Raw genomic sequence first — 24,162 nt, 5'->3', positions numbered from 1 at the left:
TTTATCCGTGAGCACAAGGGTTTAGCCCATAGCACATCTGCAATATATTTACCTTACAGAAGAATGAAAACTGTATCGAGCTTATCGGACTGCCAAATTCAAACATTTCCAAGACATTACTGTGTTGTAAATGAATCCAAAGATGCATTTTGCTTCCAAAATTCTATGTATTTCGTCGTAACAATAATAAAACAAGTCTCCTTTTAGGACATACATTTTTTATTCCAAACAATTTAACCAAGCTTGGTTGCCAGTTCCTTGGCCTTTTGCCTTCTCCAACTTTGTGATGCGGGCTGTGGATTTGGGGCCCATGATACCACCTCCCCAGTGACGACGGATCTGGAAAACAAGTTTGAAAACAGTTAAAAGTGGTGTATTTTACTCTTTGATATCAACATCCAATTTTACTCATGTGGAGATGCTTCATATTTTTCTATAAACCTTCCTGAAGAGACGAGAGAATTTCAGGCTGTGAACTAAAGTTTAAAGGTTACTAAACTGCAGCAGTTTTAGACTGCCGTGTTACTAAACTAGCAACATCTTATATTGTGACACATTTAAAACACAGCTCAGTTTGTGCGCATACTTACGGGTTAGTCGTTGTGAAGGCAACTGAAGTGCATGTCTTTCTGTGCACCAGTCTGCCCAGTCTAGCCTTGCCCTTGACGATGCAGTATGGGACACCCATCTTGCGGCACAGAGCTGGCAGGAAGACGACGAGCTAGAAAAGCATGGGAACCACCGGAGGACATATTAGTATTTCAGGAACAAAATTAACTTATGTTAGAAGGAAAAAGAATGTTGAATCTGGTAAAAAACAGTTAAGTCCATAATAAATATTGTAGTCAAATTATGTATTCTGTTTGCGGTCTCTGCTCAGGGTTAAAAAGCTCAAAAGTTTGATCCACATAAGGATTCAGGTGAAGAAATTCATTCATCATTGCCAGAGACCACTTCCTAGACTCAACTGTTCAAATATGGCAAGTTCCACTGCTGCCGAAATAACGCACGACAGGCTTACCTCAATAGGATCCACATCGTGGGCAATGATGACCAGCTGGGCCTTCTTGCTCTCCACCAGAGAGGTGACAGTGTTCACACCTGTAGAGAAATGGGAAAGGGAAATTAGGTTCTACTCAGAAAACACTTCCCTGACAATATCTTAATATTTTGGCCAATGCTCAGGGTTAAAAAGCTCAAAAGCAACATGGTTTGTTTCAGGTGAAGAAATTCTAGTCATCATTGCATCAAGGCCAAGTTAGAGAAGACTTCATCAGAGGGGTCACGCTAACTAATAAGTCAATATTGGATGTTCAACACAGTCTAACAAGGCTTTCCATATTTACATCCATATTCATTTTAAAGTTATACTAAAAATGTTACCCATCTATTAGACTTTCTACACTCTCTGGTTTTGTGTAGCTCACCTGCACGGAGGACGGGAGGCCTCTTGGTAGGAGTATCTCCCTTTCCAGCTGCCTTCTGCTCAGCGCGGGCCAGCAGCCTCTGCTTCTTCTCCTGCTTGGTCTCTGTACCAAGCAGGAGTCTTTGGAACCTTCAGACGCTTGTAGAGGATGGAGCGCTGCCTCTGCAGGCGGATGTAACGAGGCCATTTCACAAAGCGTGTCAAATCACGCTTGGGCTGGATATCCTGTCCTGTGGGAAAAGACAGAATGTTTAGTATTTTAAATCAACTGAGGAAAAGTCTTTTATTTCTAAATCTTAAGTGCATCAGCGATCTTGGTGATGAAAGTTTGTCTTCAGTGTTGTTAAGATAGCAAATATTCTTCACATCATCTGCACTGTTACGGTCCCTAGTTCTCCCAAATGAGGCTACTCACCGATGCCGAAGTTCTTTGGCCTCTTCTCGAACAGAGGGTTGACTACTTTTTTGGCCTCATGTTTCTTGGCCACAGAAGGGGCAGGTGCCACCTTCTTCACCCTTAGCCTTCTTTCCCTTAGCCTTCTTTCCCTTAGGCTGTTGAGAAGAAAACCGTGTTAGGATGCATTAATGAAGATACACACTATAAACAACAGTTTAATGCCTAAATCAATGTTTATCTACAGCTGTGACTCAGGTAAAAGTGCACAGCCTACATTTAAAGTGTCGCCCAAGTAAACTAGACTTATGAGGCTCTTGGTGTTTTCATCTAAATAAAACATTACTTGAACTGCTCAAATTTAAGATAAGATATTCCTTTATTAGTCCCGCAGTGGGGGGATTTGCAGAGTACAGCAGCAAAGGGGATAGTGCAAAAAACAAGATGCATCAAAGTGTAACAAAATATGAACCATTTAAATAGAAGGAAGTATAAAAATAGGAGCAGTATATACAGTATTGACAATAAACAGACTTAACAAAATTGCACAAGTGGAAAATGATATTGCACAGTGAGAATGAAATTAAATTACACCTGAAAATATCAGGTTATTGTTATAGCTGATACACTGACACATTATAACTACAAAGTCAATAATGGAGCAAACGTGCTCCTGAAATCCAGCATGTTCACCCACGTTGGCTTCAGCTGCTGACAGGCTGCTCTTACTGGCTACAAAACGGTCAACTTCAACTAAGTTTTACCCCAAAACAGCAAAACATCAACGCGTAATATCGACATTATATGAACAGACAGGCTTCACAGAAGTCATTGGTACATTTCACAATATAAAAACAGGCATACATAAAGAGATGTCAACAGATAACAACAGAGAGAGTGATTCCTCAGGAGATTCAATCCTCTCCAGTTGTGAAGCTGTAAACAGCATTGATTTGTGTTCTCTCCTTTATCAAATGCACTTCAATGACTTGACTTTATACCACTAAAATCTCTATATAATCTACTGTATTTTACCTGTTAATGTGCAGATTTGCTTGCCATGTGTCTCCCTGGATCTTAGTCATCATCCTCCTCTTTCTTCTTCTTCTTCTTCTTTGCTGTTTATTGGCGGTTGGCAACCCATTTTATAGGTGCATTACCGCCACCAGCTGGACTGGAGTGTGGATCATTCTGGCTAATAATTACTATATCCCAAAAAAAATAATAAAAGAAAAAGAAACAGAAAAACAAAACAAACAGCCATATATTTTTCCAATCATATTAATTTGTCTAAGATACTGAAATAATGTTCTATAACACTCATTTAGTGAGATCTTTTGTAGAATATCTATTAAATCAAAGTGTACTTTAATCTACTTTAATTATAGTTAGAATAATTATAAATAATAATAATTATAGTTAGACAAATTTATGAAGATTTAATTAGAGTATATGTATGGCTCAATAAGGATGCTGGTTAATAATTAATAATTGACTCATGGAGAAGTGGTGGGATTAAATAAATTTATACTTCTTCTCACTCCTTTTTCGAATATGTAAATCAAGGCATCAAGTGTTTGACTATGTATTTTTCTTATGTTTTTCATTGTATGTAAATACTACTTGTTTCTGACTGTCCACTTGTTGGTATGATCATTATCTTTATTTATTTTTTTATATTTTACATGTTCAAAATAATTTTTTTAATGAAATGAATATCTTTGAGGCGTTGACTCAAATGCCTTCATTCTTCCTCATATCTCTCACAATGCAATATGACATGCTCCACCGTTTCCTCTTGTCCACAATAATTACATCTACCTGTGTCATGTTTACCTATTTTAAAATAGTGTGCTGTTTAGTCCAAAGTGTCCAAATCTAAGTCTCGATATGATTGTCTCATCTCTCCTGTTCCTTCCTACCACACTTCATTTCTCCCACTTTCCTTTGAACTCTGTAAAACCATCTTCCTTTCCTCTCTTCCTCCCATTGCTTCTGCCACCTTTCCCTCAGTCTCTGTTTAATAATGCTCTTCATTTCTGTTTTGCTGAAGCTATAACTGTCAAATCAATGTCATCACTCCATTCCACTGCACCGACCACCTTCTCCTTCGGTGTTTATTGGAGGTTGGCAAACCATCTTATAGGTGTGTTACCGCTACCTGCTGGACTGGAGTGTGGAGCAGTAGATTGGCAGGAAAAAAAAATAAAATAAAGGAAAAAAAACAATAAAATAAAAATTAATACAAATTAAATTGTCTCCATTATTCCTGTTGCCCTTAAGTAATTAATTAGAAGATTGTGTACTTTCTTAGATGTCTCTCCTAGCAGATTCCCCATTGTAATAGTTCCACCATCTACTCCTGATGTCAATTCCCTTCTTTTTTTGTCATATTTGTTGCACTCTATAAAAACATGCTTGACAGTTTCTGGTTTATTACAGTGCGTCCATAGTCTAGTTGGATGCTTGCCTATTCTATGGAGTGTTTGGTTTAATCCTGTATGTCCTATTTTCAGACGGGTAATGACCATCTCTTCCCTTGTGCTCCCGCTCCGTATTCCACCAGCTCCTACATGTGTCTGAATACTGCACAGATGTCTCCCTGTGTCACTTAGGTCCCAGTATTCTTGCCAGGTTTTGTGCATGTAGTCCTTAACAAATAAACATTTTAAACCCATCAGTCAAGTTGTTACTGCCTTTGCTTCTCTGTGAAATTGATCACCGTGCACTCTACCCTGCCAACATTTCAAATATTGTCAGTTTTATCTGATCAATATGTTTAAGGATACATCTTGATGTCCTTTTAGCAGCTTCAAGACAAATATTATCTCCCTAAAGATCACGTTTTTTGCATATTTACAAGTGAGGCTTTTTGTTTATTCACTTGTAAAGCCTACGGAGGACATCTCCATCTACAGTGAGGCAGAAAAGTTTATCCGTGAGCACAAGGGTTTAGCCCATAGCACATCTGCAATATATTTACCTTACAGAAGGATTAACACTGTATTGAGCTTATCGGACTGCCAAATTCAAACATTTCCCAGACTGCGTTGTAAATTAATCTACAGTTGCATTTTGCTTCCAAAATACTATGTATTTCAATAATAAAACAAGTCTCCTTTTAGGACATACATTTTTTATTCCAAACAATTTAACCAAGCTTGGTTGCCAGTTCCTTGGCCTTTGCCTTCTCCAACTTTGTGATGCGGGCTGTGGATTTGGGGCCCATGATACCACCTCCCCAGTGACGACGGATCTGGAAAACAAGTTTGAAAACAGTTAAAAATGGTGCATTTTACTCTCTGATATTAAGATGCAATTTTACTCATGTGGAGATGCTTCATAGTTTAACTCAAATTAATGCTCACCTCCTCATATCTGTCATTGTAGTTGGTCTTGATGGCTTCCACAAGCTTGGCAAGTGCACCTTTATCCTCACTAGGAAAGAACAAAGCTAGTTAATACAGTGCTGAAACAATTTAGAGTAGCATTGTGAAATATATTGTATATAATAGTATACAAGTATTTAATATTTGAAATGGTTTCAATACTCATTTCCACACAGCCCAAAACCCACAATCAGTCTTTGAAAATTTAGTACAATTTCCTTCTACATCTAGTAAGTAAATCAACACAAAGACAACAGATGGACAATTATTGGGAACTACTGCTGCAGAAAATGCCCCATAAATCTTCCTGAAGAGACGAGAGAATTTCAGGCTGTGAACTAAAGTTTAAAAGGTTACTAAACTGCAGCAGTTTTAGACAGCCGTGTTACTAAACTAGCAACATCTTATATTGTGTCACATTTAAAACACAGCTCAGTGCGCATACTTACGGGTTAGTCGTTGTGAAGGCAACTGAAGTGCATGTCTTTCTGTGCACCAGTCTGCCCAGTCTAGCCTTGCCCTTGACGATGCAGTATGGGACACCCATCTTGCGGCACAGAGCTGGCAGGAAGACGACGAGCTAGAAAAGCATGGGAACCACCGGAGGACATATTAGTATTTCAGGAACAAATTATTAACTTATGTTAGAGACAAAAAGAATGTTGAATCTGGTAAAAAACAGTTAAGTCCATAATAAATATTGTAGTCAAATTATGTATTCTGTTTGCGGTCTCTGCTCAGGGTTAAAAAGCTCAAAAGTTTGATCCACATAAGGATTCAGGTGAAGAAATTCATTCATCATTGCCAGAGACCACTTCCTAGACTCAACTGTTCAAATATGGCAAGTTCCACTGCTGCCAAAATAACGCACGACAGGCTTACCTCAATAGGATCCACATCGTGGGCAATGATGACCAGCTGGGCCTTCTTGCTCTCCACCAGAGAGGTGACAGTGTTCACACCTGTAGAGAAATGGGAAAGGGAAATTAGGTTCTACTCAGAAAACACTTCCCTGACAATATCTTAATATTTTGGCCAATGCTCAGGGTTAAAAAGCTCAAAAGCAACATGGTTTGTTTCAGGTGAAGAAATTCTAGTCATCATTGCATCAAGGCCAAGTTAGAGAAGACTTCATCAGAGGGGTCACACTAACTAATAAGTCAATATTGGATGTTCAACACAGCCTAACAAGGCTTTCCATATTTACATCCATATTCATTTTAGTTCTAAAGTTATACTAAAAATGTTACCCATCAATTAGACTTTCTACACTCTCTGGTCTTGTGTAGCTCACCTGCACGGAGGACGGGAGGCCTCTTGGTAGGAGTATCTCCCTTTCCAGCTGCCTTCTGCTCAGCGCGGGCCAGCAGCCTCTGTTTCTTCTCCTGCTTGGTCTCTGGCCTGTACTTGTGGGCCAGCTTGAACAGCTGTGTGGCTGAGGAGGAACATTTGACACATTTAAACAGTGGCTACATGCATGGTTTGTTCTACAGCATGAGATGTAGACAACATATTTCAAATAAGCGCATCAGTGATCTTGGTGGGATGTCAGCACAGCTGTTCAGTTAGCAAATATTCTTCACATCATTTGCAAAATCACAAGGACCCATAAAGCCTTGAAATACAGCTTTCTTCACTTAGGAGCAACGTACCGGTCTGGCGGTCCAGAGCCTGGGTGAACTGGTTGATTGCAGGGGGAACCTTCAGACGCTTGTAGAGGATGGAGCGCTGCCTCTGCAGGCGGATGTAACGCGGCCATTTCACAAAGCGTGTCAAATCACGCTTGGGCTGGATATCCTGTCCTGTGGGAAAAGACAATGTTTAGTATTTGAAATCAACTGAGGAAAAGTCTTTTATTTTTAAATCTCAAGTGCATCAGCGATCTTGGTGATGAAAGTTTGTCTTCAGTGTTGTTAAGATAGCAAATATTCTTCACATCATCTGCACTGTTACGGTCCCTAGTTCTCCCAAATGAGGCTACTTACCGATGCCGAAGTTCTTTGGCCTCTTCTCGAACAGGGGGTTGACTACTTTTTTGGCCTCATGTTTCTTGGCCACAGAAGGGGCAGGTGCCACCTTCTTCCCCTTAGCCTTCTTTCCCTTAGGCTGTAAAGAAGAAAACCGTGTTAATGAGGATACACATTATAAACAAACTACTTTGTAACAATAAAGTTGAATGCCTTAATCAATGTTTATCTACAGCTGTGACTCAAGCAAAAGTGCACAGCCAATACGCATTTAAAGTGTCGCCCAAGTAAGCTTTTAGGTAGTCCATTCATCTTTTCCATCCATTCCAATTAAAATGAGTACATTTATATTTGGTTGTCATTTCTGAAATTGAGCCTCAATCCAAGCCATGCTAATTATCTTCACAACAAGCTGAGAAGAAGCTCATTAGCTTCCTATAAAAACACTGGCCTTTCACTAGTCATCGCCACTCAGCTCCACTTGTTTATTTTGCTTCTCATTGGGCAAAAAATATTACACTTGCATCTCCTAGTTCTTGTTTCGAATTGTGATATGGTCTATAAAGCAAAACATCCTTTAGATCCTCAGGTATAAGCTAAACTTATCAGGTTCTTGGGGTTTTCATCTAAATAAAACCTTACTACAACTACTCAAATTTAACCAGCATGCAATGGGCTTTTAGCATCTATTGCTCAGCATTCAAGTTGGGCAAAAATACACACTTTAAAACAGTTTGTAGAGTAGTAGTTGTCAAACTAGCAGAGTACAGTGAATGGAGCTATACAAACCCCCATGTTACCAAGTCTTCTGTCAGCATGCCATACAAACCCAATTATTAGATTACTACCAAAGCCACTAAAACGTGGAGTAGATTGAGCTATGGCTGCCAACAGTAACAACCATTTAAGCCAACAGAAGGACCCATTAACTGCTCAAATTTACCAGCATGCATGGGTTTTAGCAGTTATTGCTCAGCATACAAGTTGGGCAAAAATACACAATTTAAACAGAGTTTGAAGACCAGTAGTTGAGGGCAAAAACTAGCAGCACAGTGAATGGAGCTAGCCAAATCCCCATGTTTTCAAGTCTTCTGTTCATACAAACCCAGTTATGGTCAATGCTACAAGCTTAGCTGCTACACTGAAGCATTATAATTACAAAGTAAGACATTCTCACATTGGATTACTACCAAAAGCCATTAAAACGTGGAGTAGATTTGAGCTATGGCTGCCAACAGTAACAGTAACATTAAGCAAACAGAAGCCATGCAAGGGCCCATAAACTCTACCGGTTAAACCACCCGGATACACACTCACTACATTAAGTCAAGTTAAACTTCAATTAGTCACAATAGAAAATTAGATTACAGTCTAAGTACTTGCGGTTCGCATTTAAGCGTAAAAATGCAGAATAATAGACTAAAAGTGCTCCTGAAATCCAGCGTGTTCACCCACGTTAGCTTTAGCTTCTGACAGGCTACTCGTACCGGCTACTCAGACAGTCAACTTAAAACCAAGTTTTACAGCAAAACAACAAAACATCGTCGCGTAATATCGACATTATATGAACGGTAAGGCTTCACAGAAGTCATAGGTACATTTTTCAGTATGAGAATAGGCATACATAAAGAGATGTCAACAGATACAACAGCGAGAGTGATTTCTCAGGAGATTCTGATATGTACCCACCATGTCGGTTCAGATAGAAAGGAAGACCGAGGCATTCTGGGTAGGCTAAATACCGCGAGGCTTGCACCGTGGTTACGTGGCTACGTTATTCTTACGCACTGATCTGGAGTCAGATGGATGGATGGATGGATAGATAGATAGATAGATAGATAGATAGTAACTTCATTGATCCCGAGGGAAATTCAAGTTTCCAGCATCACAGTTCCATAGTGTAAAACATGTTAGTAAAAAGGCTTAGTGCAAGTAGTTAGTTAGTAGTGCAAAGTACAAAAAAATATACCAGATATAAAAATACAAGGAGATGAAGAAAACTGTTAAAACTGAATATAGATGTCTATGATTACAGTGACAAAGACAGTAATGCATTTCTTCTTAATAATTTTAATTATCGAAAGTTCCACATTCACAAGTGTAAATTTACCAACAAAAAGCCTAATTTCTTTGTATTTATGAAAGAAATGGATCTATATCTGTCAACAATTTCTTCCTCACGAAACAAAAAAGCAATGAAAACAATGAATGTATGTATGCAATATCTTTAAAGTTTTTAAGTGAAATTATTGTCATACTCTCGCGTGGTCTTTTTTGTATTATTATTAATTTATTTTTTATTTTTATTGTGTTTTTTATTATTTTATGTTGGTTTTGTTTCATTTCTGTTGTCCTTTTATGTTTGGCACGGCTCTTTGTTTATGTTTTCGCTATGCTTCTTTTGTATGTAAACGTTTTTAATGTTTTCTGCTGTTACTATGTAAACTGTAATTTTGAAATAATATAAAAATAAATAATAAAAAAAGATATAACAGCTGCTTGCCTGCTACAGCTTTGTTTTGTTTTTTTATACTTTATTTTTTTCCCCTTTTTTCGAGGTTGTTTTCATATATGCAATTTACAGTTCGTAATTATAATAGTTTATAAACCATTTTTTAAGTGGTTGAGCTTATAGACAAACTCATTGAGTACACTAGAGAAAACAACTTCAACATTCAAAATTGAAATAAAATTAAGAAAATAAATAATAATAATAATAATAATAATAATAATAATAATAATAATAATAAAAAGAAAAAAATGAATAATAAACAAAAAAAAAACCCTCAATAATACAAAAATAAGAGAGTAATAATAATAAATTAAATAAACAAATAAGTTAATAGAAAATAAAAGGGGGTGGGGGGAGCGCAAATATATAGTAATATAATTTACATGGGCACACACATGTATCCTCCTTCACATGTCAGGTCACCTCCAAGCATATGTACTGTATATGTGCATGCGTGTTAACCATTGTTGCTATATTTTTCCTTCTGTTTGACTCCATCTGCTACAGCTTTGTAGGTTTTAAAAAAAAATAGGAATCTGACTCTGGATCAATGTTACAATAAACAGTCTTTGTACGTCATACTCAGTGATACAGTGATACAATTTCCCTTCACCTATTCAAATAAATAACAATATTATAAAAACGATTTATTTAAATGTTTTAAAATAATCTTCAAACGCATTTATTACGAATACCATGTACCCTGTATGTATTCAATTAAATTAAATTCAAACTTCATACAAATAAGAAGACGCAAAGGTTTTGACGTCACCACGTTGCGTCCTCGTTTGACGCAAAGGTTTGACGTCACCACGTTGCGTCCTCCTCCTCCTCCAGCGCTGCGTCGTGCAGCCGTGCCGTGGATGGGAGCAGGAGGGGGAGTTGTTTAGGGATGGTGGGCCGGGGGTATCGCGTCTCTCGCCTCGGCTTCTCCATATCTTGCTAGCATACAAACCAAACTGTCGCCTGCCCGCATCTAGTATGGATTAGTTTACAAGAAGAATGACAAAATAAGCGCTTATCATCGTGGCAGCAGCAGCTTCTGTTGGTAAATACGAGTCATTCAGTCAATGCTGCTGTTGTTGTCATAGCTGCAGTGAGGAGAGATGATTTCTGAGCTCTCGTTTGGTAAACACAAGGCCTTCCACTTGTTAGAATCTGTGGGTTAATTGTGACAAGATGGTTTAAAAACAACACTATAGATACCTGTGATATCAGAGACCAGCTGTGATTTCTAGCTGTTTGGTGTTGAGATGATAAAGCTAGCTAAATAGCAACAACAGCTTGTCATCTGCATCACTACACTTTTGTTATTATTACTGCCCTGTCAAATTAGCAGACTGAAGACAGTGAGTAGTTATGGCTGAACAAGACATTTGTCCTCACCTGGACTCCATTGGAGAGGTGACCAAGGAGGACCTCCTGCAGAAATCCAAGGTGTGTTTTCATTCATTTACTGGAAATGTCAAAGAGTTCAACCTCTAACAATTTATCATTATTTATTTTATTTTATTTATTTATCTATTTAAAAAAACATTTTTTACTATGATTATTTTTATTTTAATAATATATTTGTGTGTACTTATTTATTTATATTTATTTTTGTAAACTTGTTTTTTTTGGTGTTTTTTTTTGAGTGCCCTTGGGGTATTGTCATGGGTGGGGGGGATATCTATCAGTCCAAACATGTTTGTGTAGTGGATTGTCAGAGTTGTATTAACAAAATTCAGAAATAAACTCTGTTTAAAAAAAAAAAAAAGATGCCCAGCCCAACCTCTAATAATTTATCTTTGTTTATGTTTATTTATTTATCTAATTTTTTTATCTATTTTTTTATTTTATTTTTTTTACTATGATTATTTTTTTTTAATTGTGTATTTGAGTGTACTTATTTATTTATTTACATTTATTTTTGTACACTTGTTTTTTTTTGAGTAATACCCCGAGGGCATTGTCATATTGGCATAGCATCTATCAGTCCAAACATGTTTGTGCAGTGGATTTCCAGAGTTGTATTATATATATTGGCATAGCATGTATTATATATATTGGCATAGCATCTATCCTATTGGCATAGCATCTATCAGTCCAAACATGTTTGTGCAGTGGATTGTCAGAGTTGTATTAACAAAATTCAGAAATAAACTCTGTTCAAAAAAAAAAAAAAGATGCCCAGTCCAGGTCATATGATGTGTGTGATGACTTGCACGTCCCCTTAAGGTTGTTGTAGCAGCAGCCTTGTACCACTCTAATAACTACACAAGCTGGAATATATGCTCTATGTGTTTGTAATATTGTATGATGTTCCTTTCTTCTATTCATGCTACAGGGAACTTGCCAGTCTTGTGGAGCAGGGGGCCCAAACCTGTGGGCCTGTCTGCAGGTAAAGTCCCTTTAAAATCCTTTTTTTGAATCTTTGTCTTTTCAAGGGGTAATTGCTGCTTTAGCTTGTGCACCTTGTCACATAAACAATAACTACTGCAAGCACAACTAGCGCTGCGTTTCAGATAAGGCGGCCAGGTGAATGCTTAATAATTAATGATGATGTTGGGCATAAATGTAATAATGTTATAAATGCAGTAGCTCTCAAACTCAGGCAGGCGAGCCAAGTACACACCATGTGCATTTACAGCTATTATTTTATACTCGATTGACATTAACCCAATTCAGATGGATAGACAGGACGTTATTGTGATGTAATGTCTTTGCAAGATAGAAGACGGGATTGTCTAACACAGTGTCTCCGCTCTGTAGAGTGACTGCCCATACGTTGGTTGTGGAGAGTCCTTCTCTGATCACAGCACCCTGCACGCACAGGTAAAACCCTCTCACACTAAAAATACAGTTCGTTAGGAAACATGCAAAACAGATTGAATGATTGCGAGTGTGTTTCCTTCAGGCTAAGAAGCACAACCTGACCGTGAACCTGACAACGTTTCGGATCTGGTGTTATGTATGTGAGCGGGAAGTGTTTTTGGAGCACAGGCCTGCGCTGGTGCCTGTACCCGCTGCTGCTCCCCACCACCACTGTAAAGCCACAGAGCAGGTACAACTGGATTGAAATGGAAGAATTACAAATGCTACTGATGCTATTTCAAACCTACACAAGCTGTTCCTTACTCACCTTCTTATTTATAGTATCCATTCATCTTTTTCTTAGGAAGCAGCTCCTAAGCCAGTAGGTCACCCACTAAAAGCAGTACCGATTGCTGTGGCAGAAGAAGAAGGTTCAGAGTCAGAGGAGGACGAGCTTAAACCCAGAGGTACAACAAGTTTACTGTCAACATTTCTTCTCCCAAACAACAGTGCAGTTGAATTTTTCAAATAAATGTATGGTGACACTAAGAATCATCCTCCTCTGATTATTAAAATCATTGTTGGATTTTTCTAAGAGCTCATGGCATTAGGTCATAGCTGCTATATTTAATAGATATAGAATTGCTTTGAGTCCTAAGAATAGTTACTAGACCTGTTTCTTTTAATCCAGACTAGCATTGAGAATTACCTCGGTGGTGTCCTCTTTGTTCTTTTCTAAAAATATTAGGGCTGCCAAAGTTAACGCAATAATAAGGCCTTATATATTAATATTTGTCATTGTTTTGTGTTGTTAATTGATTTCCAATAATAAATATATACATACATTTGCACAAAGCAGCATATTTGTCCACTCCCATGTTGATAAGAGTATTAAATACTCGACAAATCTCCCTTTAAGGTACATTTTGAACAGATAAAAAATGTGTGATTAATTTGCAATTAATCGCGATTAAATATTTTAATCGACTGACGGCCCTAAAAATATACATCGAAATTGCTTAGTCTGCACACTTTTGCATTCTCTGGGAATACATAAATCTGTACGGCTCTTGTTTCTCCTGTTTGTAGGCTTGACAGGAATGAAAAATATTGGAAACTCCTGCTACATGAATGCAGCTCTTCAAGCCCTGTCCAACTGGTGAGGTCACTTCCTCTCATTACATTTGGTCCACTACCAGGGTAATGTGTCTCCTTTACTATGTTTATTAATTAATTTTATCTTTAGTTAAACAGTTTTTTCCTCCCTTTCCTCACCAGTCCTCCTCTCACTCAGTTCTTCCTGGACTGCAGTGGATTGGTCCGGACCGATAAGAAGCCTGCCCTCTGTAAGAGCTACCAGAAACTCATCTCAGAACTCTGGCATAAAAAACGGTAAATAAACACATAAAAAGTGACTTAAAACTACTTGGGACTATTATGTACTAATGAATCATTTACGGTATATTAAACTAACTTTCATGGCGGCTACCCTCCCAGGCCCAGCTATGTCGTGCCTACCAGTCTGTCTCATGGCATCAAACTAGTAAACCCCATGTTTCGTGGTTACGCTCAGCAGGTAGGGGCAAGCACCCAGCAGGTAACTACACCTGGCATCACTCAACAGCTTGACACAGTCTTTGTTTTTTACCTGTGAACCCCTGTGTATTTTCCTCACACATTCCCTAAAAATGACTCGCTATTGACAACTACATTTGTTATTAATAACCCAAAGGCTTAACTTGAGTTGTTTACTTCTACTTCAGTTTTTTTGGGGTAATTCAAATAGGCTAAACTTAACCACAGAACACTGGTAACACTATTGCCAATTGTTTATGTTATTAATTTCTGTGCAAAAAGCAATAAAGAAATTTGACAAAAAAAATAAAGAGGCTACACTAAAATATCTCAACATACCTTCAAACTGCATGAAGAAACATTAAAAAAAGCATCTGTGCTTTCTTGAAATACACACAACTCAAATCAAACCTTTGAGTTTTCTGATTCTTTGCAAGACACTGAATTGTCGATGTAATCCAGTTTAAAAATGTGTTCATGTTTGATTCAGGCTTAGTGCATGTTTGATTTTGTGAAGTGTCTGGTTTTGTTGGATTGTGATTGCCATGGAAACGTATTTTTAAATAATGAGTTTGCCTGTCTGTAGTGGGGATGATTAGGTTCTCCTTGTACCACTTCTCTTACCAATATACAAAATGCTTTCTTGCTGCAAACAAGACACACACACCATGACTCACACATTTCTCTGTCCGTCTTCTTGTTTTGAAAATAGTCAGTCAACTTCTCTGCAAAAACCCCCTGTCTCTCTGTGTATGACGCCCTCATGCGTCCTCCTTTTGAGTGAATGCAATGTGCTTTTTCTCGCTACAGGACACTCAGGAGTTCCTGCGCTGTTTGATGGACCAGCTACACGAAGAGCTGAAGGAGCCTCTGACAGAGTGCAGCATGAGCCGGGATGGAAGTGATGGCGAGGAGATAAGAGACGGTGAGCGCTCTCCGTCTGAGGATGAATTCCTATCCTGCGACTCTGGCTCCAGCAGTGACCGGGGGGAGGGGGGAGGAGCGGGGGACGGCGAGCTGCTCCTGCAGGATGAGTGCGACGGGGTCAGGTCGCCGGCAGGAGGGATAGTGGGCGTCGGCACCGGTGGGGTGATCTCGGAGAAGGAGAGGCTGAAGGAAAGGAGGGTGTCTGGCTCGCCCCTCCGTGGGGGCTCGCAAGAGATGGATGAGGACGCTGATGTGGATACCGCAGCTGAGGAGGGCGTTCCTGAGAGGGCAGAGGAAGAGGAGTTAGCAGCAACCACAAACACTGAGGTCCAAAGCCAAGAGAACAACCAGCTATCTGATACTGGGCAAAGCCAGAGCAGCAACTCCTCAGGTATTAGACCAGCAGGATTATGAAAGTGGATTCTTCTTCTTCTTCCAGCATGTGAATCATTTGTCTCTAAACTGTCAATTCTGTGCATCCAACATGCCGTTTTCTAGAGCCAGACAATGAAGCGTCAATGACCCAGCCCCAGCCTCAGCCTCAGCCCCAGCCACAGCCACAGCTCCAGCCCCAGTCCACTCCCTGCAGTCCTGTGCGAACCATTCAGGAGCTGCATCCCAAACTGTCCTCCAGTCCACCTCGCTCCAGCCCCCTCCGCTCTGCAGGACCTGCCTACTCCTTAAAAAAAGGTAAGGAAACGCCTCCGAGTTCAAACAGATTCAAATCTGCTCATTCAAGGCGCTTCATTATTTCTACCGACTCCTGGGGAGTTCAAGTTATTCAAACCTCTGCCTCCGATATGTGCATTTGCACCACAGTCATATAAGAGTAGTTAAAGGGACTCTGTAAGAATCAGAAATGTGCTTGTTAACAGTGACACCTGTGGCCGTTAAGTTAACTACAGTCAGCGTACTGTTGCTCGCGCTTCTGCTCGCACTACCCCATCACTGGCAATAAAGAACGATTAAAAAATGTTTATACTTGTACTTACATACAGTACCTTATGGTCACATTGGGAGCCATGAGAGACTTGTTAGAGCCACGTGAATTAAGAAGTCTAAGCACCAAAAGTGAGGTGCCTTTTGATTGTGAATCTGATGAATCCAGTAAGGGTTTCTAGAGTTTCCTTCAGATTTAGCAAAGCATCGCTGCGTTAAAGTCTAATTCTCTCTTCATTTTCAGAATCACCAGCAACATATGGGTGAATTTGATTCTATTTTCTGGTGTTAATGCAGCTCACAGTGTCGATCAGGTCAAACGACATTAACAGTGATAAGTTTGTCCTTTTAATATCCTCCTCGCCGTCGTGAATCTTTCAGCTCAGCTGCTGCTCAGCGCCAGGAAGAAGAAACAGTCTCACTATCGCAGCGTGATCTCCGACATCTTCGACGGCTCCATCCTCAGTCTGGTCCAGTGTTTGACTTGTGACAGGGTGAGCTGTGCTTCACGTGTTTAAACACCAGGGGGAGCTACATGTTTAGTCAGAAACCACAGTACATTTACTTGATAAATTAACTATATTTTATATGTATTTTTTTGTTTTAAGTGAAACTTAGATGGAAGTATGTCCTCATTATAAAGAATATTTTTGCATGATTAGAATAAAAAAAATGAAAATGTGAAAATTGTAATTGAACAATTAACTTTTAAAACTTACATAAGCTGGCATTATCGTTCACATATGCCTTTTTTTTTTTTTTTAAAACATGGATGTTAAATTATTCATTTTAATCTAAAATCTCTCATCCAACACACGTTGATTTGTTTAGATAAGTATTTATTGACATTGTAAGTTCTACTCTCAGTGCTGGAGGCATGCTGTGTAAACTATGTCTCTCTGATGTGCGACAGGTCTCTACTACAGTAGAAACCTTCCAAGACTTGTCCCTCCCTATTCCCGGTAAAGAGGACTTGGCCAAGCTCCACTCGTCCATACATCAGAACCTTCCGGTCAAGACGGGCGTGTGTCCCGACAATTACAACTCACAGGGCTGGATCACCTTCATCATGGACTCCATACGCCGGTCAGTGGACCACGTTTAACTGTCACATGAATACAGTGGAATCTAATCTATCTGATTGCACACTAATACAACTTCCTGCAGCGATGAATTAATATGCTGAGGTTATTGAAATGATTTAGTGACGCATGTTTCTGGTTAGAGGTTTTATTTTGACTTTGTGCTCAGATGAAATTCAAGATAAGTTTAACACGCTATGACTTACTGAGCGAGTTCCTCAGAGAGAAAGAAGGCAAGTGGAATCATGAGTTGTTTTCTTTTTAGTCATCTTTCAGTCATTTGAATCCTTATGCAAATCCACATTATTTCTGAAAATCGAAATCGAAATGAATCACAATGAGGCTTCAAAGAAAAGTGTTGGTTCCAGTGAAGTCTGTTTACAGATGACACAGGTGAGGTCATGTAGGCATCACAGGATGTTTCTACATCTGTCATGGCAGTGTTTGTGTCCTTGTTTCGGACTGGTGAGGGTTTTTAAAGCTAGAGTCCGTAACTTGGAGCAGTTTTTTAAAAAACGCTCACTATATCTTGACGGTTGTGATCATATATTAATTAATATTCTACTTACTGTACTGTAATGCTTATTTCTCACCTCAAATGTTTTCAGAAACATCTTGTAGTGTACTGTTTAGCTGTAAAATGAGAGAGTTTGCTCTGGCCGGGGTGGGCGGAGCTTTGTTTTGGTTGTGTCGACTGTTTCGAACATGGCGACCGGGTCACAAACTTCATCATCTTACAGCTAAACAGTACATTACAATATGTATCTGAAAACATTTATCCGTCTCATGCAATACTGTCAGGATATAGTGACAGTTTTATAAAAATAACTCATCTTCTTTGCTCAAAGTTACTGACTGTTACAGCTTTAACGGTGTAGTAGGAAGAGTAGTTCTTGTCTATGTCAGCAAAGCAGTGGGTTGACTGAGATACTCGAAATAAGATAACTGCTTTCTACTGATAGAGGGAGGGTTGTATGCTGCTTTTTTTCCGACATAAAAGTAGAATCACTTCCTTTGCCAAGGGGCATTTGCACGTACTGTACCTGGACTATGTTACCTGTATTTATCATCTCACATATTGGCACAGAGGTGCAGAGACAGGCCTTGGCATGCTATTTGCTCGTCTACCGGCATTTCCCAGATGTCAAAAGCACGGTTTTAACAGTGATTGTGACGTCGTTTGGTGAATCTAATGGTTTCTGAGGAAATATAGATGGAGTATTCTGGAGGTGTTAAATCCATATTCCGACTCAACAATGACACATCATGCAAATCCTGCTTCCTCCCTGTAAGACCACACATACCTTCTCCATGCTCCCCGGTTCTGTCAGAGAGCCAGTGTGCTGAGCAGATTTAAGTTGAAGACACAATTCCTGCCTCAACGGCCATGCGAAGTGCAAGCCTTTCAGGAGACTGTGAGATCAGGTTCATTAAAGCTGCCCTTCCAATTCCTTTCAGGTATGGAGGGCGGAACCTGCCAAAATAAAAAAACAAATGAAAAAATAAATAAATGATTAAATAAATAAGTCATTAAATGTAGCAAAAATAATATAAAAAAATAAATGTAGCCATTTATTATATATAAGGGAATAAATATATAAGGGAATTAATACAAAGATAAAGAAAATAAAGAAGCAAATGAAAACCGAAATATCAATTTGTGTCACATTTTATCAATTCATTAATGGCTACATTTATTTTAATATTATTTTTGCTGCATTTAATGACACATGTATTTATTTATCAAGTCACAATTATTTATTTATTTATTTATTCATTCATTTTTTATTTTGGCAGGTTCCGTCCTCCATATTCAGGAGCTAATATCGCTCCAGACAGCATTTCTTTTGGGGTTATTTAATCATTATGAGTTGCTGACCCACATGAAGGTCATTTTTGTCAGTATGATCACGGGGAGGGGACGGACTAAAAGAGGCTGTGTGGCTGTAATCATTACGTCTCTTTGTATTATGTCTCTGAACAGGTTCGTAGTCTCGTGTATCCCCACTTGGTTCTGGGGGCCCATGGTGACCCTAGAGGACTGCCTCGCTGCCTTCTTTGCTGCAGATGAACTCAAAGGTAAACAAGACCACACTGTGCTACTCTAGTATAATACTCTAGTTTTTAAGTATTTACGTGTAGATCAAAGTTATAATAGTTTTGAATTTTCAATTAGTTTTTTATTTTATTTTAGTTTTGACTTTTTGATTTAATTTAATTTTACTTTAGTTTAGTTTCAGTTTTTCAGAAAAGTTTAGTTTTAGTTTGTTTAATGTTTAATCTTCACTGCTTTGTTGAAGCAATTGTGGCACAGTTCCATCTCCTGGAATGTCAAGTCCCTTCAGTTTCTGTGGTTCAACATCACGAGAGCTGACAGAAATTCATAAAGTCTCCTTTTATCAGTAGTGAGACATTATAGCTAAAAAACTAAAACTGAAATGAATTTAAGTTCTTTTTTTCTTCTTTTTTCTTTTACCCAGGCAATATCATTTCAGTTTAGTTTTTCTTAAAGGATATAGTTTTTATTTAGTTTAAGTTTAATAAAAATATTTTTCACTACTTTTTTTCGTTTTCGTTTCAGTTTTATTTACTATAATAACCCTAGATGGATGTAAATGAGAAAACGTGTGTCAGAATTAACATTTACTGTCATCCTTTTCACAGGGGACAACATGTACAGTTGTGAGAGATGTAAAAAGTGAGTATGTATAGTAAATCCAGGTGGAGACATTAATTACAACTGGAGAAACGCTCATTTTTAATGCTTAAAACATATAATTAATTTAAACAAGGATATTTAGATTTTTTACACAGTTTTTTTTTTGTTTTCTACAGGTTGAGAAATGGTGTCAAATATTGCAAAGTACTTAAACTTCCAGAGGTACACATTTTTTTTAATTTTTTTTTATAAATCTGAGCTCCTTCTTGCTGCAAATAACAAGTAGTAAACAACAGTGTAGTTTTGCTTGTGGTTGGCTTCATAACGTGTGTTTTTGTTCGTTTGTATAGATTCTGTGCATTCACCTGAAACGCTTCCGGCACGAGGTCATGTATTCGTTCAAGATTGGCAGCCACGTTTCCTTCCCGTTGGAGGGCCTCGAAATGCGGCCTTTCCTGGCCAAAGAGAGTCCGTCCCAAGTCACCACTTATGATCTGCTGTCAGTCATTTGTCACCATGGCACTGCAGGAAGTATGAGATAACTTAATCTACTAGAGATTATTTCAACACGGTTAACATATTTCAGAGAATAAGCGAAGGTGCACGTTCTATCTAATCTATTCAATCTATTCATCCTCTTACCCTTTGTCTGGTGCTGCAGGTGGACACTACATAGCTTACTGTCAGAATGTGATCAATGGCCAGTGGTATGAGTTTGACGACCAGTATGTCACAGAGGTCCATGAGACGGTGGTGCAGAATGCAGAAGCCTACGTGTTGTTCTACAGGTAAGCAGCATGTGAAGGCATCGTAATGTCATACTGAATCTATTTTTTACAAAATGTTATTTTTTTTTTCTTCAGGAAAAGTAGTGAGGAGTCGGTGAGAGAGAGGCAGAAGGTGGTGGCTCTGGCCAATATGAAGGAGCCAAGCCTGCTGCAGTTTTACATCTCCAGAGAATGGCTGAACAAGTTCAACACCTTCGCCGAACCGGGGCCCATCAGCAACCACACATTTCTCTGTCAGCACGGAGGTGTGTGCCAAAATCTGTTGACGCCAAAATCCTGCCTTATCATGCTGAGAAAAATGAAGCAATGCTGTTGAGTTGCATTGTGGGAAATGTAGATCCAGTGTTTTTGAAGCTTGACTAAGATTAGGGATTAAAAGTCACATGATTTAGGATTATGCTGGTTCAATTTTGACTATTTAAAATAAAGTTTCTTGTGAGTCCTCTAATGTTATGTAAGTGAAAGCCACCGTAGTTCTCCGACACGCTTGTGAAACTGTGGTAACGTGATCCGCAAAGTGCAAAACCGTGGTACCGCCAGCAACCGTCTGACTTCCGTTGCTCTTAAAGTAGTGTTATTATGGTATGGATGGCCTCTGAGCAAGGTGAACATTGTAACCACGTTTTTTTGCACTTTGGCAGCTCACGTTATCGCAGTCTTGGAAAGAGCGGAGGGGCACTCTGTTGGTTGCAATCTGCAACCACACCACTAGATGCCGCCAAATCCTACACACTGTCCCTTTAAAAACAAATAGACACTAGCAAATAACCTCATAGCAAAATAAGTGAGTATATTATCCGTTGGAAGTTGTTCATGTTGTTTTATTCTGCTGTATTATTCAGCTGTTAAATAGAGGACGGCGCTGTGAGGAGGATTCTGGCCCCTCGAGGCATTTCAGCTCTTAAAACAAATAATTCTTGTTCTTGTTAAACTGGGTGTTTCTTTTAGATTTTTATGATAGTTGGCTAGTTTACATGTCTCAATTGGAAAAACGTGTAACTTTACTGCTTTTGTGAGTTGCAGGCCATCATTGTTCAAGAGGGATGAGGGTGGGGATTTTGTGTAGGAGGAGGAAAAATTCCTCCATAGTTTGCACTGGTCTCCAGCACAGGCCACAAAAGTCATAGATTTCTCCTTTAACTGAAACATATTTTATCTCTGCACAGGGATCCCTCCTAATAAATACCAGTACATAGATGACCTGGTTGTGATTGTTCCCCAGAATGTGTGGGAGTACCTTTACAACAGGTAAGTAAATATGCAACATTTCAATTTTGAATGTGTGTGTCTAATCAATATTTCTATATTTTATGGATCAAATGGCTACATGTAATGTGAAAAGAGTCACCCGTAGTGACAAACCTACAGAGAATTATCCCAAACTCTGCAGTTCCCATTTAGATCTACAAAGTTGTAGTGTTTTTTAGCTAATTCAGGTAAAAAAACTTTAGAAAAATGTGAAAGTTCTCAGATTCCAGCTTCTTAAATGTGAATATTCTCTGGTTTCTTTACTCCTCTATGAGTAAGTAAACTGAATATCTTTGAGTTGTGGACAAAACAAGACATTTGAGGACGTCATCTTGGGCTTTGGGAAACACAGATCGACATTTTTCACCCTTTACTGACATTATATATTACCAAACAACAAATCAGTTAATCGAGAAAATAATCGCCAGATTTAAATTGACAATGAAAATAATAGTTAGTTGCAGCTCTGTTTGGATGCACATGTTCACATTTGTTTTGTGTCAATCTCTCAATATATCTTTTACATGCCTTTCTGCTAAATGTTGGTGTTTCTGTCCTCAGTTTTGGAGGCGGCCCAGCAGTGAACCACCTGTATATGTGTGCCATCTGTCAGGTGGAGATTGAAGCTCTGGCTAAACGCAGAAAAATGGAAATAGACACCTTCATCAAGGTAAAAGCCTGTATTCTGCAGGGGTTTACCTGTGCGTAAATAGCTCTTTGAACTTGTTGAACGAGCAGGTTTCTCTTGTTTTGTAGCTGAACAAAGAGTTCCAGGCTGAAGAGGCTCCGACGGTGATCCTGTGCATCAGCATGCAGTGGTTCAGAGAGTGGGAGGGCTTTGTGAAGGGCAAAGACAACGGTATGTCCCTAACAGGAAGACAAACACAGTAGTGCATTAAAGATCTTCATCTGTCTGTCTTTACAAAATGATTTTTTTATGATTTGTTTTCTCAGAGCCACCTGGTCCCATCGACAACAGTAAAATTGGTGTTATGAAAGGAGGGCACATACAACTCAAGCAAGGTAAACCTCAGCACTGGTTGTAAATGTGGAAATGAGAAAAACAGGCAATAAACCAGTTTTATGTATGTGTCCCCTCAGGCGCAGACTATGGTCAGATCTCAGAGGAGACATGGCAGTACTTGTTGGGTATTTATGGCGGAGGCCCTGAGATTGCAGTGAGGCAGACCGTGGCCCCGGCGGACCCCGACAGCCTTCATGGAGAGAGGAAGATCGAGGCAGAAACCAGAGCACTTTGAGATATAAAAAGGTTGGAATGTTTACTTATTGGGAAACACTGTAAATCACTGTATTCCCTCATCACATTCCCCTACATATACACACACTTCCATACAATCACGTGTTTAAATATACTTTTGGGTATTGTGTAACACTTTACTGGAAGCTTTGGTCGTGGAGCTGGTCCACTCACTTTGCTTACCGTCAACCACATGAGCTCATAAATTCCTTCTGGTCAGCAGAGAGTAAGATGTGAGCCAAGAATAATGGAGGCAGTAAATCCAGAGAATAAACAGCTTGTTTGAGTTAAGGGTTGATTTGTTCTCAACTTGTTTTTCATTTTCCACAGATCTTCTGATTCCCCCCTTTTCACTCCTGCCCTTCGCAGGAAGCTGAGGAATTTGCACCTTGGCGAAGAAGCCTCGACGCGAGCACTTTGTAAATGTAGCAACGCATTATTCTGAAGCCGTGTAGCAAGAGGGTGAAACGGTACTTAAAATATCACGTAGTTTATTTATTGGCTAACTGATCCTCGATGTTAAGGTGTAAAAAAAAAAAAAATAAGACGTCGTGTCACAATCTCTGGAGCTGTTTTTGGTAGCTATGGTGTTTCAGTGGCTGCTGTAGTGACTAGGTGTCAGATACTGCTCAACTGGCAGACAGCTGCTGGTGTCGTGAACCGGTCTGCTGAGGAGGAGAACAGAACTACAGTGTGATGTTTGGTTTGAGGACTTTTCTTCTTCATGGGAAGCGACAAACCAAGAGACAAGCTTTCTGTTGTTTGCCTGTTTACTAGTTACATAGCAACAAGTTCAGACATTAAGTGAGAGATATTGCATAAATCATACTCTTGCACCTTACAACCTTAAATACACAGTATAACTGAGCCCTCAGGAATGGAAGTCTTTTGTCTGGTTAAGCTAGTGAAATGATCAAGAAAATACCACAGCAGGTTTGTGTCAAACCACAAAACATGCATGTGTTCCAAAAGACCATTTTCAGGGTGAGAAGCTTCAAAGCTGCATGTAACTGCTGCTCCTTTATTGGGACCTGTGAGGACGGTTCACTGACAGGATGAGATGTCGAGTTTGATTGCTCAAACAAACAATGACATCTTTCCTGTGCTCCAAATGATGGGAATATTGAGTCGCTCCTGTACAGCACTATCCATAAAAAGGGGCATATAGTTATATGGCTATAATTTTAAACAGAGTAGAGAAA

The 24,162-nt window shown here is 39.1% G+C and overlaps 2 protein-coding genes, 7 non-coding genes and 1 pseudogene across 11 annotated transcripts; 1 reads left to right on the top strand and 9 right to left on the bottom strand.

Annotated features, from left to right (window-relative positions):
• Positions 1-555: 555 nt before the first annotated feature.
• Positions 556-2,920, bottom strand: LOC119478056 (annotated as a pseudogene).
• Positions 872-946, bottom strand: LOC119478864. Its single transcript, XR_005204525.1, has one exon. It is a non-coding gene; the product is annotated as a small nucleolar RNA SNORD36 (small nucleolar RNA).
• LOC119478862 lies at positions 1,177-1,248 on the bottom strand. Its single transcript, XR_005204523.1, has one exon. It is a non-coding gene; the product is annotated as a small nucleolar RNA SNORD36 (small nucleolar RNA).
• On the bottom strand, positions 1,728-1,802 carry LOC119478853. The gene has a single exon (XR_005204515.1). It is a non-coding gene; the product is annotated as a small nucleolar RNA SNORD24 (small nucleolar RNA).
• A 2,016-nt stretch (positions 2,921-4,936) lies between the features above and the next one.
• LOC119478581 (60S ribosomal protein L7a) lies at positions 4,937-7,351 on the bottom strand (the record flags this gene model as incomplete). Its single annotated transcript, XM_037753413.1, has 7 exons — positions 4,937-5,076; positions 5,189-5,258; positions 5,659-5,789; positions 6,092-6,171; positions 6,504-6,644; positions 6,862-7,011; positions 7,195-7,351. Coding segments are annotated over 7 exons (834 nt in total), but the record flags the coding sequence as incomplete, so codon positions are not given.
• On the bottom strand, positions 5,942-6,016 carry LOC119478863. The gene has a single exon (XR_005204524.1). It is a non-coding gene; the product is annotated as a small nucleolar RNA SNORD36 (small nucleolar RNA).
• On the bottom strand, positions 6,247-6,318 carry LOC119478852. Its single transcript, XR_005204514.1, has one exon. It is a non-coding gene; the product is annotated as a small nucleolar RNA SNORD36 (small nucleolar RNA).
• LOC119478854 lies at positions 6,734-6,802 on the bottom strand. Its single transcript, XR_005204516.1, has one exon. It is a non-coding gene; the product is annotated as a small nucleolar RNA SNORD24 (small nucleolar RNA).
• On the bottom strand, positions 7,081-7,155 carry LOC119478865. Its single transcript, XR_005204526.1, has one exon. It is a non-coding gene; the product is annotated as a small nucleolar RNA SNORD24 (small nucleolar RNA).
• Positions 7,352-10,504: 3,153 nt separating the features above from the next.
• usp20 (ubiquitin specific peptidase 20) lies at positions 10,505-23,829 on the top strand. 3 transcript variants are annotated; one of them, XM_037752420.1, is made up of 25 exons: positions 10,505-10,736; positions 11,028-11,125; positions 12,018-12,071; positions 12,443-12,505; positions 12,588-12,734; positions 12,849-12,951; positions 13,574-13,643; positions 13,763-13,876; positions 13,982-14,081; positions 14,870-15,377; positions 15,485-15,676; positions 16,307-16,419; positions 16,839-17,011; positions 18,992-19,086; positions 19,672-19,705; positions 19,843-19,888; positions 20,017-20,197; positions 20,328-20,454; positions 20,530-20,699; positions 21,621-21,702; positions 22,264-22,372; positions 22,459-22,561; positions 22,657-22,725; positions 22,804-22,972; positions 23,291-23,829. In XM_037752420.1, the coding sequence occupies exons 2-24, from the start codon at positions 11,048-11,050 to the stop codon at positions 22,959-22,961; spliced, it is 2,889 nt and encodes a 962-aa protein (XP_037608348.1). In that variant the 5' UTR covers positions 10,505-10,736; positions 11,028-11,047; the 3' UTR covers positions 22,962-22,972; positions 23,291-23,829. The 3 variants fall into 3 exon arrangements, with proteins under 3 accessions (XP_037608348.1, XP_037608347.1, XP_037608349.1); XM_037752419.1 differs by having other exon boundaries at positions 11,025-11,125; XM_037752421.1 differs by having other exon boundaries at positions 10,505-11,125; positions 13,982-14,060.
• The last annotated feature ends 333 nt before the right edge of the window (positions 23,830-24,162 follow it).

This window comes from Sebastes umbrosus, chromosome 19 (genome assembly GCF_015220745.1).
Source record: "Sebastes umbrosus isolate fSebUmb1 chromosome 19, fSebUmb1.pri, whole genome shotgun sequence".
NCBI classification, from domain to species: Eukaryota; Metazoa; Chordata; class Actinopteri; order Perciformes; family Sebastidae; genus Sebastes; species Sebastes umbrosus.
Note: the sequence above shows the minus strand (reverse complement) of the source record. Positions and strands in the feature narration are given on the sequence as shown.